This window comes from Ylistrum balloti, unplaced genomic scaffold (genome assembly GCF_031769215.1).
Source record: "Ylistrum balloti isolate Yb309-2 unplaced genomic scaffold, AGI_CSIRO_Ybal_v1 Utg370726, whole genome shotgun sequence".
Taxonomy (NCBI): Eukaryota; Metazoa; Mollusca; class Bivalvia; order Pectinida; family Pectinidae; genus Ylistrum; species Ylistrum balloti.
The window spans coordinates 8518-27295 of NW_026782430.1; the positions used below are offsets into that span (position 1 = coordinate 8518).

General features: G+C 35.4%; 1 protein-coding gene across 1 annotated transcript in view; it reads left to right on the forward strand.

Moving 5' to 3' along the window:
• Positions 1-1602: 1602 nt before the first annotated feature.
• LOC132557794 (spermidine synthase-like) overlaps positions 1603-18778 on the forward strand; it is a gene marked incomplete at its 5' end in the record, with an annotated part of 33131 nt that continues 15955 nt past the window's right edge. Inside the window, 4 exons of the mRNA XM_060222321.1 lie at positions 1603-1628; positions 2260-2380; positions 15760-15849; positions 17780-17933. Of these exons, the coding sequence (XP_060078304.1) occupies positions 1603-1628; positions 2260-2380; positions 15760-15849; positions 17780-17933 (391 nt within the window). The remainder of the gene's footprint in view (positions 1629-2259; positions 2381-15759; positions 15850-17779; positions 17934-18778) is intronic.

Genomic DNA, 18778 nt, shown 5'->3' on the forward strand with positions numbered 1-18778 from the left:
GTCCAAAGTGTGGCTACCGACAACAGTTGTCGCGTATCTGGAGAGACAGGGGCCACCAGGTCTCATGTCCTGTGTGCCCTCTCCATCCACATCCTTCTTCTCTGCTAGGACATGCAGTTGACCATAGCGGTCAAGCATCTTTCTGGCAGGCTGAGTGTGTTGGTGGCCACTCTCCAGGTGCCACCAGCCGGTGTTGACGGAATGGCAGCTGTGTCCCTTGATTTTCAAGGGGAATTGTCAGGCATGGGACAGACCTATTATAGACCTGTTTGCCACTTCCCTGAACAACCAGCTGCTAACCTTCGTCTCCCCGGTCCCAGACCGTAAGGCGTTGGCTGTGGACGCCCTTTCTCTGGAATAGGAAGGGACGTATGCATATGCATTCCCTCCCTTCAACCTGGTGGGCAGGGTTCTACAGAAGTTCTGGGAGCATCACTGCTCCTTACTTCTGAGAGCCCCTCTGTGGCCGAGGCAAGCTTGGTTTCAGGAGCTCTTGTCGTTTCTGGTGGAGGAGCCCTTGGCTCTCCCCACCAAACCGAATCTCCTTCGCCAGCCTTGGCCCAGAACGACACACTCTTGACCAGAGATCCTCCACCTTCACGCGTTGAGGCTATCTCTGGAAGCCACGCCAAGGCAGGCTTTTCTCAAGAGGTGTCAGATTGCATTGAGCAATCAATCAGGGCTTCCTCTTCTGCCGTCTACCAGTCACGTTGGATGGATGATCTTCTGTGCCCATTGGTGTGTCGGTTTCCAGGTGGGTTTGCCAGGTGATTTAGTATGCTTACGAGCATTTTGATGATCTGGCTCGGGCGGGGCTCTCGATCCCGTCTGTTTTGCCCATTAAACAGGGACAACGAGATATCTCCTCCCAGTCGGTTTCCAGGTGGGTTTGCCAGGTGATTTAGTATGCTTACGAGCATTTTGATGATCTGGCTCGGGCGAGAGCGAAAGCGCGGTCTTACGAGGTCAGGGCCCTTGCTTCATCCTGGGCCCTTCTCTCAATGAGTCCTCCTTTCAGGAGGTCATGTCTGCAGTATTCTGGCAGGACAGGGATACCTTCACAGATTTTTACCTGTGATCCCTAGCTTCCCACTCAGAAGGCCTGTATTCATTGGGACCTTTGGTGGTGGCATAGTCAGTGGCTGGGCCTCCTCGTTAGCCCCGGGCCATGTCTTTCCGTACGGCGGCATGTGGGTACACCTGCTCTTTCACAGAGAGGTCCCTTCCTTCACTTTAGCACTCTGTTCTCCCTCCCTACTACTTTGGTTGTGCTGAAGGGGCTGCCTGGCTTCTAGTCACCACTACGGTAAGACGAATTCGCATACTAAAGTTATGGTAATTATTACTGAAATGAAATTGAGGTTTTTTAATGTAAAACCAATTTTCATGATGTAATACTTACCATAACTTTATGGAGTTCCACCCTATCCTCCCCTCTTCCTTGTCTGCCTGGCTGCCCCTCTGTGGGGTTTACGCCATAAAGGTTATTAGAGGAAGGGAGATCACTCTGCGTTCCTGCCGTGATGGCTCATGGATCGTAGGGAGGGCGGGATTGTTTTTCTTTTGAATCTTTTGTTGTTGGGATACAAAGATGGGTGTAGGTACTGTATTTGCATACTAAAGTTATGGTAAGTATTACATCATGAAAATTGGTTTTACATTAAAAAACCTCAAAATCACAGTCCTTTAGTAAACAAACTCAAAAATTAGTTTCCCTTGAAATTGTGGGGATCAGATTTCGTCAAAAGGTTCTTACTGGTGTGAGTTTCGTTTTTATGATTCCTGAAGATGCACACAACCAAGCTAAATGATTTCATGTCATGTGTAAGCATACTACCTTTTTAACATGCGGGTAAGTCACTGCTACAGGATGGTTACACTAGTTAAGAAGCCAACTTTTAAGTGGATAATTAAATTGATAATTAAGAGCTAGAGACGGAGTATTGTGTGCACGATTGACCCATATACAGATTTTATCAGAAGTTTCGACAAAAAATAATTTTTAGTTAACCAATGACTTTTCCATTGCTTTATAATTGAAGGAACTGAAAAATTACTTCAGCTCAACCGAAGTTTCGACACAATGAAATATGACTCGTCCAACCCCGAACTAAAATTATAAAGATATAGAAGAAACAAAATTGGGACCTAATTCGACTCAAATGGAATTTCGACTCCAGCAATTTGGAGTTTCAACTATACTTCACATTTTTCTTTTCTCCTCTTGTGTAATTTCTAAAATTGTTTTTGTTTTTTCAGCAAATCTTTTGGAAATGTCTTGGTCCTGGATGGAATAGTACAGTGTTCAGAGCGGGATGAATTTGCCTACCAAGAAATGATTGCTCACTTACCACTCAACTGTCATCCTCACCCAAAAAAGGTCCATTTTTAAACTTAAAACAAAGTTTTCTGACATTTTCTATGATTTATCTAATTCAAGCTGTAAGGTTCTTCTACAAGTGTATATTATATTCAATTACCAATTTTGTATAGAAATGAGATCTCTTTCTACATGGCCTCAACTAACTACATATCTATATATAGGAGAAAAAAGGTGTAAAAAAAAAAAAAAACAAAGAAAAGCCAGGAAAGAGAAGTAAAAGTCATTATGGTGACTTGCTTATTGAATGTAATATTTGAAATAATTTGATGCAAGTCATTATAGCAAAATTATACTGCTAGTAAAATCAAAACTAGTGATTTTGCATGTATACATCTGCATCCAGATAATCATCATTTCTTGTTTTTTCTTTCTCCTAAACTTCAACACAAGAGTCCTCCCATCTCAATTTACTCTGAAATTTTTTCTCTGAGGGATATGTCTGGTATAACTCTACTTCCTGTATAAACAGTTAACTCTGAGGGATATGTCTGGTATAACTCTACTTCCTGTATAAACATTTTTATTTAACATCTGTTTTTTACTTCCTACATCATTACTTACCATGAGATATATTGCCTGTGAATTCATGGATATTTCAAATGCACATCCTGTGCTAATTGCAAGTCTGGACATCTGTTCTATGTATATGTACAGTATCATAAGGACTGCACTACATGGTGCATTAATTAAACTCTGGTGAATTCACTTAAGGCCGTATATAAGAAATTCTTTGATTTCTACTTGAACAATATTAGTAGTTATGATTGTTTTGAATGAATATATTAGTTTGGGGAAGGAGAATTTTTTGAGAAATTTGCAAAATATCAACAATGTTTTAGGTGTTTTATCAATATGAGGAATTACAATCAATACTTATTCCAAGCTTTACATTTGATTTCTTGTTATGCCGTTTTGATTTTTGGATAAAGTAGAAAAATAATATGGCTGACAGGTGGCAAAATGACTAACAGGTGCCCATCTTTTGTTTGACAATGGATTATTGTTATTGTTTTTCTTGAGAAATGCTAGTTGGATCTTTCCTAATTTTCACATAAAGATTAGGGTAGTTGTGCCATCTTGATTTTAAGACTGATAAAATGGCTGACAGGCCGCCATGTTGGATTTTGTCAATGAAATGTTGTTATTGCTATTTCATGGGAAATGTTGAATCTTTCACAGATTTGACTTTAGGACAGATCAGGAAAATATAATGGCTTACAGTTCAAGATTATCTTTACAAAAGAAAAGATCCAACTTTTAAATACCAATTAAAGATCAAACAAAAGTAGGCACCAAGATCCTTGCAGGATCTCTTTTTTGTTTCTTTTCTTTTTGCTTTTTTATGCTAAGAGCATTTTCAATGCTATCCAGCATGTTGCTGTCGCCCCTGGCCCTGAGTATCAGTACTTCGTTTTCATTGGTTCATAAATCGAAAGTTTACTCCTACTCCATCTGCCGGACATTACTGTAATCATTGGATTATCGCCCCTACAAGTTGCTGATGCTAGTCATTAAATGAAACAAACTTATCGACATTTTCTTCATTACTTGTACATCAAGAAAACGTTTTGTGTTGTGTATTAATGATAATCAGACATCGAAATTTGTAAATACAATGACAAAGACTCACGTTTATGGTGGTAATTTTTGCGAGGCGATGCCAATATGGCGACTTAACTTTCTTTTCCGCGCGATGCATTGTGGGTGTCATATACATGTATATCTTTTTTTTTCTTTTTCGAAAATTTACTTCCCGTTTAATACTGTTGAAAACTATTAAAAATACTGAAATATGTAGTTGAAAATAAAAATGAAACTAAAATAAGAATGATTTAGAGTAGCATAAAATTTTGACGGAAACAGCTGGGGTGCTCGGTGCTGCCCCGGAAAGAAGACGGCGGCTGAAAGAAGATGGCGGGTAACTTATGTAGGTAAGTATCACTATATATATATATATAAGCTGAATTTAATGTCAATACTTATACTGAACTAGCAATTGCATTTTTTGCAACAATTCATTTGAAATGAGCCATCGCATGTATTGAATTTAGGCTCGACGGCGATGCGCAAGCTGGGCACTGCCGCCATGGCACTTTTTTCAAAATATTTTCAAGACTTTTCCTTTGAAGCAGTATGCATTTGAAAAAATGTTATGTAAGCATCTAGCACATTTTTGTTGCTTCCGTAAAGTATTTCAGTGTTTTGAAATGAATTTATTTTTGAATGATCATTTCATAATGGTCTCATCGCAGTCACTTCTGTCCGTGGCCCAACAGATCGGAAATTAAACAGAAAAAACTTATCCATAATATTGTACTGTACTACTTACGCTACTGTGAATAGATCTAGGAATCTATCGGTGTAATATATTGATTTTACTTTAAAATATCAGTCACTGTCCGTGCTATTGTAGATCTAGCTCTTTCAAATTTCTGATCGGAGATAATTTATAAGTACCCCAAGTCCAGGGTATGAAATCGTATGGGAACTCTACAGCTATGCCAATTGTAAGGTTTACATATGAAGTTTATATATATAGTTTTAGCTTAAATTTAGTTTTTGTCTTTCTGACATGATGTCTCGTTGATTCTGTTGAAGAGTGATGCATGTGAACGATTACAATATGAAAATTGGGAATAATGAAGATGTCAATTAACATCTGAATCCCGGAAAGTGTTTTAATGAAGATTAGGATAAACCTAGCAAAGTGTTAGATCCCAGTGTGAATGTGTAAAGTGTAAGGTCCCAGTGTGAATGTGTAAAGTGTAATTGGTACAATTCTTATTATGCCTGAACTTTTAATATATGTACTGTATTTGTTCATCTCAGAAATTTCAGTATTATGTCAACTGCGTCAACTTTCAGTTCAACACTTGATTCATCAGTTTTACACAGCCCTAGGCTCAATATTTGTCGTTAATTGTCGACTGTTTTTAAGCGTTTTAGAGTTTTGTTTCCATGGTGAATGGAATGAAATGGGATAAATAGTCTAACCAATACCCCTCGAGAGCTTATTAAGACATTGCAGTATTATCACTTTGGGCCTTATTAAAAGTCAAATTGAAACTTTAAGAAACTCAAGTGACTGGAAGTACAACAATAAGATGTCGATAATGAATAAAATTGATTAATTGAGACGACATTTTCTTAGTACAGTTAACCAGGCTTTGTAGTGGTTTGTTCAGAACTTTCAGTTACAATGACGTACATTTTTGAAATACCTCTACTGTAGCTAAATGTGGCATTTGTAATAGACATAGTCAAAGTTAATTTTGTGATCGACGTAGCCAAAGTTAATTTAGGATCAGTTAGGACGGCTACTGTTTGTAACAGGCATGGGTTCAATTACATGATGATGTAATTAATTAAATTACAATTACATTATGAAAATGGCATTGCCATTACAGGTATTTTCAAAATAATTAAATTGCCGTTACATGACAGTCCATTGTAATTAATTAAATTACACATTACTTTTTAAGTCAAAATGATTTTTGAAATACAAATGTCAAATTAAATTATCATACTGCACAGATTTAATTTTATGATTCAATCTCTGTATGACCATGGTCAAGATATTATTATTTTGTCCTATTGGGAAGACTATAGGCTTATACAGAAGTGTATATTTCTTGCACATAATCATAGCAATAATGAAATATAGTTATTTATTTCCCTTACTCTCTTTCAGCAGGTGGATGTCCCTGAAGAAATGAAATCTGGAATGGTAGAAGGTATCTCTATTGATTCTTCTAAGTTGGAATTGGCCATTGTGACCAACAATGGATTTGAAAACCTTATGGTGGAGAAAAACGTCCTTCTTTCCAACCTCCAATTAGATGTTGAAGATGATTAATAACTTGAGGAGATGCTAACAACCATGTTGCCTTTTAAGGTCACAGTACTCTCTAAAGCAGCAATATATTTACCATCACAAAAGAAGAATCAACAAATCGCGGAAACTAAAAAATATGGAAAAGATCATTGTATACTGCATTTGTAGTAAATTTGTATACAATCTTCAATTTACTTGAGTAGAAAGATTCACTAGTTATACCAAGTTTGTGTAGGAAGGATCACTGTATACTAAGTTTGTAGTGTACATAGAAAGGTTTCCTTATTTATTTTTTTTCTGAGTTTAGTGTATACAATATATATAAAAAAAACTTTTTGTAGAAAATATCACCGCATACTGAGTTTGTTGTTTACAAATGTGTAGAAAAGATGGCTGTATACCAAGTTTATAGTTTACAATTGTCTAGAAAAATCACTGTATACTGAACATAATACGACTTCTGTTTAAAACCTTCATTTAAACTTAGGCATGTATTTTTTTATGTATCTTAAAAGTCTACCTACAACAATTTTGTGTATGCAATCTTGTACTAGGATATTGACATGACAAGATGTAATGTAAAACAAGATATAAGCATCTGTATCATGTTTTATTATTATTATTTTTATTTTTCCATAATGTCTGTACACATGGAATTTGTAAGCACTCTTGTGCATTCTTAAACCACCAAAAGGGTGGGTAAACTGGAATCAGGTTGTCTATCAGTCCATCCATCTGTTTGTCTGTCTGTAGACACATCTTGTCTGGACAACTCCAATGAAACTTTTCAGTAATATTCAAGACAATGTGTAGATGTGCATGCACCATTTTCCCTCGAAATATTGATTGCCATGGCAACTGGTCAATATAGACGGCTTTTGCTCGTCGGTCAACTTCTAAACCTGCGGACCAATTTCAACAAAACTTTGCAGGAATGTTGGGTAACGTGCACATGCCGCTGTGTTTCAGAGGATGTTTCTGTGCAAAAGGTCACCATGGGGAGATAGCTAAGGCTGTGGGTGTTGGGGGTATTAGTTATCGTTTGGATTACAGTTTCAGTTATCCCTGGGCAATGTGGAGAGGATATAGTAATGATTTTGAGGATTGAATGTAGAGGTCACAGTACTTGCATAAGTACTATATATTACCTTGTAAACGCATTGAGACTAAGACAGTATACCTTAATCAAATTTGGAACATGTATCCCTTATAAGAAGTCGGTTTCTTTAGAAATTCAGGGTCAGATGTCAAAGATCAAGGTCACAGTCTAAAAACGGATAGATGCATGGGGGTCTTCTTTGCATTACCCTCATTTTTCTATCAAATTTCCCAACCTGAAAGATTTCACATCTTGCAAATTTCAAGGTTCAAGGTCACTGTTAGGATGTTAAAAAATGATAATACAAGAGGAATAAAATATCTTGCGACAAGTTTTAGAGAACAAAGAATATATAAACATGTCAACAGAATTGTAGAACCAGCAAAACAAGTGTAAAATTGAAACAAAGACAATATCTACTCGAAGATTCCCTGAAAAAGTACAAGGAGAATAAGACCAGGTGTTCCGAAAGAATAGGCATCTTTTATTTTAAGTTATGGTGACATATCATGTTTGTTGTAGAAAATTGGCACTCTTATGCAGTCATTTACAAACAATCTGGAAAATGAAGCTGCCCAATATTTGTATGTAGCATGTTATTTGCATGATGGTCTAACTAATGGTCTTAAACCAATAAGATACACAGTTTTTAAAGTGATAATATGTTGTCCAAGATCAACATTTCCTACAATGTATCCAAAGAAATGGACAACTTCCCTATCATTGCATCTTGGAGCCTACTTGGGACATGTATTACATAAGTAATACTACTATGCTTGTTATTTCTGATATCTGCTGGTCATTTTTTATGGGCTGCAATGATTTACTGCTTGCATATAGTTGGTTTCAGTATATAGCAAGCTAATAACAAAGAATTTATTTTTTTAATGGTCTTAGCATACCAGTACTTTCAGTACTTTGATTTAATGTGTAGTAACTATATCCTTGAGCTATGACTTGTACTTACTGAAAAACAAGTGTGGAGGAACACTAATGCAATCACTTACTGAAAAACAACTAGCATCAATTCTACTAGTACCTTTAGACAAGCTAACTTTTGTAGCATCAATTCTACCGGTAGCTGTAGACAAGCTAACTTTTGTAGCATCAATTCTACTGGTAGCTTTAGACAAGCTATCCTCTGTAGCAATAATTCTACTAGTAGCTTTAGACAAGCTAACTTTTGTAGCATCAATTCTACTGGTAGCTTTAGACAAGCTATCCTCTGTAGCAATAATTCTACTAGTAGCTTTAGACAAGCTAACTTTTGTAGCATCAATTCTACTGGTAGCTTTAGACAAGCTATCCTCTGTAGCAATAATTCTACTAGTAGCTTTAGACAAGCTAACTTTTGTAGCATCAATTCTACTGGTAGCTTTAGACAAGCTATCTTTTGTAGCATCAATTCTACTGGTAGCTTTATACAAGCTTTCTTCTGTAGCATCAATTTAAAAAACTCAATTATAGCAATAGTGTGTGTTATATAACTCAGACATAGCAATATTGTGTGTTATATAACTCAATCATAGCAATAGTGTGTGTTATATAACTCAGACATAGCAACAGTGTGTGTTATATAACTCAATCATAGCAACAGTGTGTGTTATATAACTCATTCATAGCAATATTGTGTGTTATATAACTCAGACATAGCAATATTGTGTTTTATATAACTCAATCATAGCAATAGTGTGTGTTATATAGCTCAGACATAGCAATAGTGTGTGTTATATAACTCAGACCAAGCAATATTGTGTGTTATATAACTCAGACATAGCAATATTGTGTTTTATATAACTCAATCATAGAAATAGTGTGTGTTATATAACTCAGACATAGCAATAGTGTGAGTTATATAACTCAGACCAAGCAATATTGTGTGTTATATAACTCAATCATAGCAATAGCGTGTGTTATATAACTCAATCATAGCAATAGGGTGTGTTATATAACTCAGACATAGCAATATTGTGTTTTATATAACTTAATCATAGCAATAGTGTGTGTTATATAACTCAATCATAGCAACAGTGTGTGTTATATAGCTCAGACATAGCAATAGTGTGTGTTATATAACTCAATCATAGCAATATTGTGTGTTATATAACTCAATCATAGCAACAGTGTGTGTTATATAACTCAGACATAGCAATAGTGAGTGTTATAAAACTCAGACATAGCAACAGTTTGTGTTTAAAACTCAATCATAGCAATAGTGTGTGTTATATAACTCAATCATAGCAATAGGGTGTGTTATATAACTCAGACATAGCAATATTGTGTTTTATATAACTTAATCATAGCAATAGTGTGTGTTATATAAATTTATCATAGCAACAGTGTGTGTTATATAACTCAATCATAGCAATAGTGTGTGTTATATAACTTAATCATAGCAATAGTGTGTGTTATATAACTCAATCATAGCAATAGTGTGTGTTATATAACTTAATCATAGCAACAGTGTGTGTTATATAACTCAGACATAGCAATAGTGTGTGTTATATAACTTAATCATAGCAATAGTGTGTGTTATATAACTCAATCATAGCAATAGTGTGTGTTATATAACTTAATCATAGCAATAGTGTGTGTTATATAACTTAATCATAGCAATAGTGTGTGTTATATAACTTAATCATAGCAAATGTGTGTTATATAACTCAATCATAGCAATAGGGTGTGTTATATAACTCAGACATAGCAATATTGTGTTTTATATAACTTAATCATAGCAATAGTGTGTGTTATATAAATTTATCATAGCAACAGTGTGTGTTATATAACTCAATCATATCAATAGTGTGTGTTATATAACTTAATCATAGCAATAGTGTGTGTTATATAACTCAATCATAGCAATAGTGTGTGTTATATAACTTAATCATAGCAACAGTGTGTGTTATATAACTCAGACATAGCAATAGTGTGTGTTATATAACTTAATCATAGCAATAGTGTGTGTTATATAACTCAATCATAGCAATAGTGTGTGTTATATAACTTAATCATAGCAATAGTGTGTGTTATATAACTTAATCATAGCAATAGTGTGTGTTATATAACTTAATCATAGCAAGTGTGTGTTATATAACTCAGACATAGCAATAGTGTGTGTTATATAACTCAATCATAGCAATAATGTGTGTTATATAACTCAATCATAGCAATAGTGTGTGTTATATAACTTAATCATAGCAATAGTGTGTGTTATATAACTCAATCATAGCAATAGTGTGTGTTATATAACTCAATCATAGCAATAGGGTGTGTTATATAACTCAGACATAGCAATATTGTGTTTTATATAACTCAATCATAGCAACAGTGTGTGTTATATAACTCAATCATAGCAATAGTGTGTGTTATATAACTCAATCATAGCAATAGTGTGTGTTATATAACTCAATCATAGCAATAGTGTGTGTTATATAACTTAATCATAGCAATAGTATGTGTTATATAACTCAATCATAGCAATAGTGTGTGTTATATAACTTAATCATAGCAATAGTGTGTGTTATATAACTTAATCATAGCAAGTGTGTGTTATATAACTCAGACATAGCAATAGTGTGTGTTATATAACTTAATCATAGCAATAGTGTGTGTTATATAACTCAATCATAGCAATAGTGTGTGTTATATAACTTAATCATAGCAATAGTGTGTGTTATATAACTTAATCATAGCAATAGTGTGTGTTATATAACTTAATCATAGCAAGTGTGTGTTATATAACTCAGACATAGCAATAGTGTGTGTTATATAACTCAATCATAGCAATAATGTGTGTTATATAACTCAATCATAGCATTAGTGTGTGTTATATAACTTAATCATAGCAATAGTGTGTGTTATATAACTCAATCATAGCAATATTGTGTGTTATATAACTCAATCATAGCAACAGTGTGTGTTATATAACTCAGACATAGCAAAAGTGTGTGTCAGACATAGCAACATAACTCAATCATAGCAATAGTGTGTGTTATATAACTCAATCATAGCAATAGTGTGTGTTATATAACTCAGATCATAGCAATATTGTGTGTTATATAACTTAATCATAGCAATAGTGTGTGTTATATAACTTAATCATAGCAACAGTGTGTGTTATATAACTCAATCATAGCAATAGTGTGTGTTATATAACTTAATCATAGCAAGTGTGTGTTATAACTCAATCATAGCAATAGTGTGTGTTATATAACTTAATCATAGCAACAGTGTGTGTTATATAACTCAGACATAGCAATATTGTGTGTTATATATCTCAGACATAGCAATATTGTGTGTTATATAACTCAATCATAGCAATAGTGTGTGTTATATAACTCAATCATAGCAATAGTGTGTGTTATATAACTCAATCATAGCAATAGTGTGTGTTATATAGCTCAGACATAGCAATAGTGTGTGTTATATAACTCATACATAGCAATAGTGTGTGTTATATAACTCAATCATAGCAATAGTGTGTGTTATATAACTTAATCATAGCAATAGTGTGTGTTATATAAAATCATAGCAACAGTGTGTGTTATATAACTCAATCATAGCAATAGTGTGTGTTATATAACTCAGATCATAGCAATAGTGTGTGTTATATAACTCAATCATAGCAATAGTGTGTGTTATATAACTTAATCATAGCAATAGTGTGTGTTATATAACTCAATCATAGCAATAGTGTGTGTTATATAACTTAATCATAGCAATAGTGTGTGTTATATAACTCAATCATAGCAATAGTGTGTGTTATATAACTCAATCATAGCAATAGTGTGTGTTATATAACTCAATCATAGCAATATTGTGTGTTATATAACTCAATCATAGCAATAGTGTGTGTTATATAACTTAATCATAGCAATAGTGTGTGTTATATAACTTAATCATAGCAATAGTGTGTGTTATATAACTTAATCATAGCAATAGGGTGTGTTATATAACTCAGACATAGCAATATTGTGTTTTATATAACTTAATCATAGCAATAGTGTGTGTTATATAACTTAATCATAGCAACAGTGTGTGTTATATAACTCAATCATAGCAATAGTGTGTGTTATATAACTTAATCATAGCAATAGTGTGTGTTATATAACTCAATCATAGCAATAGTGTGTGTTATATAACTTAATCATAGCAACAGTGTGTGTTATATAACTGAGTCATAGCAAGAGTGTGTGTTATATAACTAAGTCATAGCAATAGTGTGTGTTATATAACTCAATCATAGCAATAATCATAGCAATAGTGTGTGTTATATAGCTCAGACATAGCAATAGTGTGTGTTATATAACTTAATCATAGCAAAAGTGTGTGTTATATAACTCAGACATAGCAATAGTGTGTGTAATATAGCAACAGTGTGTGTATATATAACATATAGTGTGTGTTATATAACTCAGACATAGCAATAGTGTGTGTTATATAACTCAATCATAGCAATAGTGTGTGTTATATAACTTAATCATAGCAACAGTGTGTGTTATATAACTCAGACATAGCAACAGTGTGTGTTATATAACTCAGACATAGCAACAGTGTGTGTTATATAACTCAGACATAGCAACAATGTGTGTTATATAACTCAGACATAGCAATAGTGTGTGTTATATATCTCAGACATAGCAATAGTGTGTGTTATATAACTCAATCATAGCAATAGTGTGTGTTATATAACTTAATCATAGCAACAGTGTGTGTTATATAACTAAATCATAGCAATAGTGTGTGTTATATAACTCAGACATAGCAATATTGTGTGTTATATAACTCAGACATAGCGATGGTCTTATATATTATGAGCATGTCTTTGGTGTCATAAAATATTTGTAACTTCTAGGACAACCATTTCGAATATATAAAACAACGTGAAACATTATGATGTAGTAGATTTCACATGAACTGATGTTGCATCCTGACCAATAAAGGAGAAGATAGTTCTGCTATGAATGATGGATAAAATACAGCTGTGTATGAAGAGTTCCTGGACGTACGAGGACACCAAATGCTGTTCATTTGAGAATTTATTTACTTCACAGGTACATTTTATTGTCAAAATTCATGAAAAATTACTTTCTATTTAAATAATGTATTTCCATGAATATTCATTACTTCAGTTTTAGGCCATTAACTAAAATAATCAGCAGATGATCTAACAGGACACCAATTTTTCAACCAACAAGTTTTTTGGGGTACTAATTCGCTGATCTAACAGGACACCAATTTTTCAACCAACAAGTTTTTTGGGGTACTAATTCGCTGATCTAACGGGACACCAATTTTTCAACCAACAAGTTTTTTGGGGTACTAATTCGCTGATCTAACAGGACACCAATTTTTCAACCAACAAGTTTTTTGGGGTACTAATTCGCTGATCTAACAGGACACCAATTTTTCAACCAACAAGTTTTTTAGGGTACTAATTCGCTGATCTATCAGGACACCAATTTTTCAACCAACAAGTTTTTTGGGGTACTAATTCGCTGATCTAACGGGACACCAATTTTTCAACCGACATTTTTTTGGGGGTACTAATTCGCTGATCTAACGGGACACCGATTTTTCAACCAACAAGTTTTTTGGGGTACTAATTCGCTGATCTAACGGGACACCAATTTATCAACCGACATTTTTTTGGGGGTACTAATTTGCTGATCTATCAGGACACCAATTTTTCAACCAACAAGTTTTTTGGGGTACTAATTCGCTGATCTAACGGGACACCAATTTTTTAAACCAACAAGTTTTTTGGGGTACTAATAGGTAATATAAACTGAATGAATAATATCTTTACAGATTTTAAAATTTATGTTTATATTTGAAAGAAATTTTTCTCTTGACAATGACTTTATTCACTAGTTGCAATTCTGGTGTCCTGCATTACATCCAGTTCAAAATCTGAGAATAGATACACCTGTTATACAACAGGAAATTCCAATGTTAAAACTAATGTCATGTCAAGTTGCTTTACATAGATTTAATGTCTATGCACATTCCATCATCAAAGTAGTAAACCTATTGCAGAATGGAATTACGTAACGAAGACACTAAATTATGTTTGGTGAACCTGTGCGTCCAAGGAACAACTACCTATATGATATGCCACATGCTTCTTATCCACCATTTGTTAAATATAGAATGGCCTTTCTTATAGATTTTAGGTTTTCTTGTGTAATATTAAATATATCAATCACATCTAAGAGTAATTTACCAGGACGTAACACTGGATGCTTAACTGCATCAAACAATATTTTTTGGTTGTTATATTCTTGTTTGAGGAAGGAGCAGAAGTAACAAACACATGCTCTTTGTCCAATGTAAGGTATATTCTGTGGCATTCCTTATTTTTCCGTCTTGAGCGATTGCATCTAAATGAAATAAAAACCATTGAATATGCATATGTCTCTTGTCTGATCAAATTTTTAAAATATGTATCACATGTTTTTGCATTGATTAATTTGATTTCTTTTATTTTGTCCCTTGTAACAGGATTTTTATAGGTCACCTGAGGCAAAGTCTCATGCTGACCTATTCTAATCACCTTCATCAGGCGCCATCCATCCATAAGCAATTTAACATTTTCGATTTCTTTTTAAAAACCTCTGATCTGATTTCAATGAAATTTTGCAGAAACCATCCCTGGATTTCAAAACTTTTCTTCTCAACACCCAGATATGGTAGAATCAAATACTCTTCATGCATGGAAGCATTTTAAGGAGCTTTACCAAAATTATGAATTTCATGGCCCCAGGGTCTCGCATATCCCCGTGGGGAGGGGGTAAAGTTTACTGTAGTTTATATAGGCAAAATAGATTTTTGAGCATAATTTGTTTAATTTCCATTGGAAATATTTCAAACTTGGTTAGAATTATAAGTGAAGGATGACAACTTCATGGTATGCCCATTTTGATCCTGACTGACCTCTACGGGCTGATGGGTGGGACCAAAAGGGTTCATATTGACTTATATTTCAAAAATCTTCTTCTCAGCACCCAGATATGGTAGAATCAAATACTCATCATGAATGGAAGCATCTTAAGGTGCTTTTACTACCAAAATGAATCTCAAATTTTCTCCAGGGGAGGAATATTTTTGTTTAGACTTTACCGTAATTCTCATAGAGAAATGGTATTTTTGAGCATAACGTTGTTTATTTCCGACTGGAAATAACTTTATTAGAATAATCAGTATAGGATGACAGTTTTGATGGAATGCATGTATTGACACTGTCTATATTCAGTGTCACAATTTCTGTTTCATGACACTTTAACCTATACAAACAATATTGCTATCTCAGATGACTGTCAAGACTGCTAGGCCTCTTGTCATTTTACTGTATAATGAAGCAGTTTGTGTTCAGTGTCTTCTGTCTTCACTTTGAGGTGTAATTTTCCAGTTGGATTTTACCTGTGACTCATGTTTCAACAGGTCCTGGTTGTCGGAGGTGGTGATGGAGGCGTTGTTCGTGAAGTCCTGAAACATAACATCCAGAGTGTGGTTCTATGTGAAATTGATGAGGTATAACATTGATTTGATTATATATTTTTTCCTTTGTCCCAGAAATATAAGATCTAAATATGATTGTACTATTACAGATTTTAGCCAATCATCATAGGCTGTTCAAATCACTATTCATCCATGGTCCATCCTTAAACATTTCTATTTATTATTTGGATCTTTCTCAAAGTTCCTCCTGATTCCTGGTATTGCTCACTTCATTTTAAGTTGGATCAGAAAAAAGTTAATAGTTAAGAGTCAAAAATGGTTGGCCCAGAAAAATCAACTTTTGATAAATTGACAACACTAGGGCAATTGGTCACATTCAAATCAGGTACCAGATATACCACCTTCAAATCAGGCACCAGATATACCACCTTCAAATCAGGCACCAGATATACCACCTTCAAATCAGGCACCAGATATACCACCTTCAAATCAGGCACCAGATATACCACCTTCAAATCAGGCACCAGGTATACCACCTTCAAATCAGGCACCAGGTATACCACCTTCAAATCAGGCACCAGATATACCACCTTCAAATCAGGCACCAGGTATACCACCTTCAAATCAGGCACCAGGTATACCACCTTCAAATCGGGCACCAGGTATACCACCTTCAAATCGGGCACCAGGAATACCACCTTCAAATCAGGCACCAGGTAGGTATACCACCCACCCAAGATATCAAATCAGGCACCAGGTATACCACCCTCAAATCAGGCACCGGGATATACCACCTTCAAATCAGGCACCAGATATACACCTTCAAATCAGGCACCAGATATACCACCTCAAATCAGGCACCAGGTAACCATCAGGCACCAGGTATACCACCTTCAAATCAGGCACCAGATATACCACCTTCAAATCAGGCACCGGGTATACCACCCTCAAATCAGGCACCGGGTATCCCACCCTCAAATCAGGCACCAGGTATACCACCCTCAAATCAGGCACCGGGTATACCACCTTCAAATCAGGCACCGGGTATACCAACTTCAAATCAGGCACCGGATATAGCACCTTCAAATCAGGCACCTGGTATACCACCTTCAAATCAGGCACCGGATATACCACCTTCAAATCAGGCACCGGGTATACCACCCTCAAATCAGGCACCGGGTATACCACCCTCAAATCAGTCACCGGGTATACTATTCTCAAATCAGGCACCGGGTATACCACCCTCAAATCAGGCACCGGGTATCCCACCCTCAAATCAGGCATCGGGTATACCACCTTCAAATCAGGCACTGGGTATACCACCCTCAAATCAGGCACCGGGTATACCACTCTCAAATCAGGCACCGGGTATACCACCCTCAAATCAGGCACCGGGTATCCCACCCTCAAATCAGGCACCGGGTATACCACCCTCAAATCAGGCACCGGGTATCCCACCCTCAAATCAGGCACCGGGTATACCACCCTCAAATCAGGCACCAGGTATACCACCTTCAAATCAGGCACAAGGTATGACAGAATACATAGTCACCTGTAAAACATTACCATTGATGGTTGTACATGTACGTACATCAAAATTTGGCATCCGCCCATTTTAATTGTCAGTGGAATTTTATGTTAGGAACCAGAGACAGCAAATTACTCATTTAACACTATCAAGTGATAGATCTTTTTTTATTGTCTACAGTATGTCTTCAGTACACTTAAATGATACCATGATCAAACCTCTATCATCACTTACAGTGTAACCTACAACATCTAGTCAGAATTCGGGATCAGGACTTTCTAAGTTTTGACAGAGTGATTCAGAACAATGTGTATCAACTGATCACATTTTTAGGCTGCTGCGCCGTACAGCGTTGAGTTTTTTACAGAAGATTATCATCTCTTAATTCCTAAACTCCTGTATAAATATCCTATCTGTACACTGTAACCTGCCATGAGACTTTTCTTTATTGATGGAATATATTTATCATTTCAGCAAGTTGTAGAGGTGAGTAAAAAGTACCTCCCTGAAATGTCCAAGTGTTTTGGAGACCCAAGACTGCGTGTGTTAATCGGTGATGGCGTAGAGTTCATGAAACAGAATAAGGGAGAGTTTGATGTGATTATTACAGATGCTCCAGACCCGATAGGTAAGTAGAAGTAATCTTGATACTCATCATCACTCTTACAGGTTACAGGAACCAGGAGGTAATAATAATGTCATATCTAGTAATAACCCCATGTCTGGTAAAACCCAGTGTCTGGTAATAAGCCCATATCTAGTAATAAACCCAATGCTTGGTAATAACCCCATGTCTGGTAAAACCCATTGTCTGTTAATAAGCCCATATCTAGTAATAAACCCAATGCTTGGTAATAACCCCATGTCTGGTAAAACCCAGTGACTGGTAATAAGCCCATATCTAGTAATAAATCCAATGCTTGGTAATAACCCCATGTCTGGTAAAACCCATTGTCTGGTAATAAGCCCATATCTAGTAATAAACCCATGACTGGTAAAACCCAGTGTCTGGTAATAAGCCCATATCTAGTAATAAACCCATTGCTTGGTAATAACCCCATGTCTGGTAAAACCCAGTGACTGGTAATAAGCCCATATCTAGTAATAAACCCATGACTGGTAAAACCCAGTGTCTGGTAATAAGCCCATATCTAGTAATAAACCATATGCTTGGTAATAACCCCATGTCTGGTAGTAACCCAGTGTCTGGTAATAAGCCCATATTTAGTAATAAACCCTATGCTTGGTAATAACCCCATGTCTGGTAGTAACCTAGTGTCTGGTAATAAGCCCATATCTAGTAATAAACCCTATGCTTGGTAATAACCCCATGTCTGGTAGTAACCCAGTGTCTGGTAATAAGTATATGTTGGGTGATAAATAAGTCTATAACTGATAATAAGCCCTCCAATGTCTGTTGCTGTTGCTCAAAATTTGTGGTTTTCTAAACATATTCTTTTTATTGACACTTGA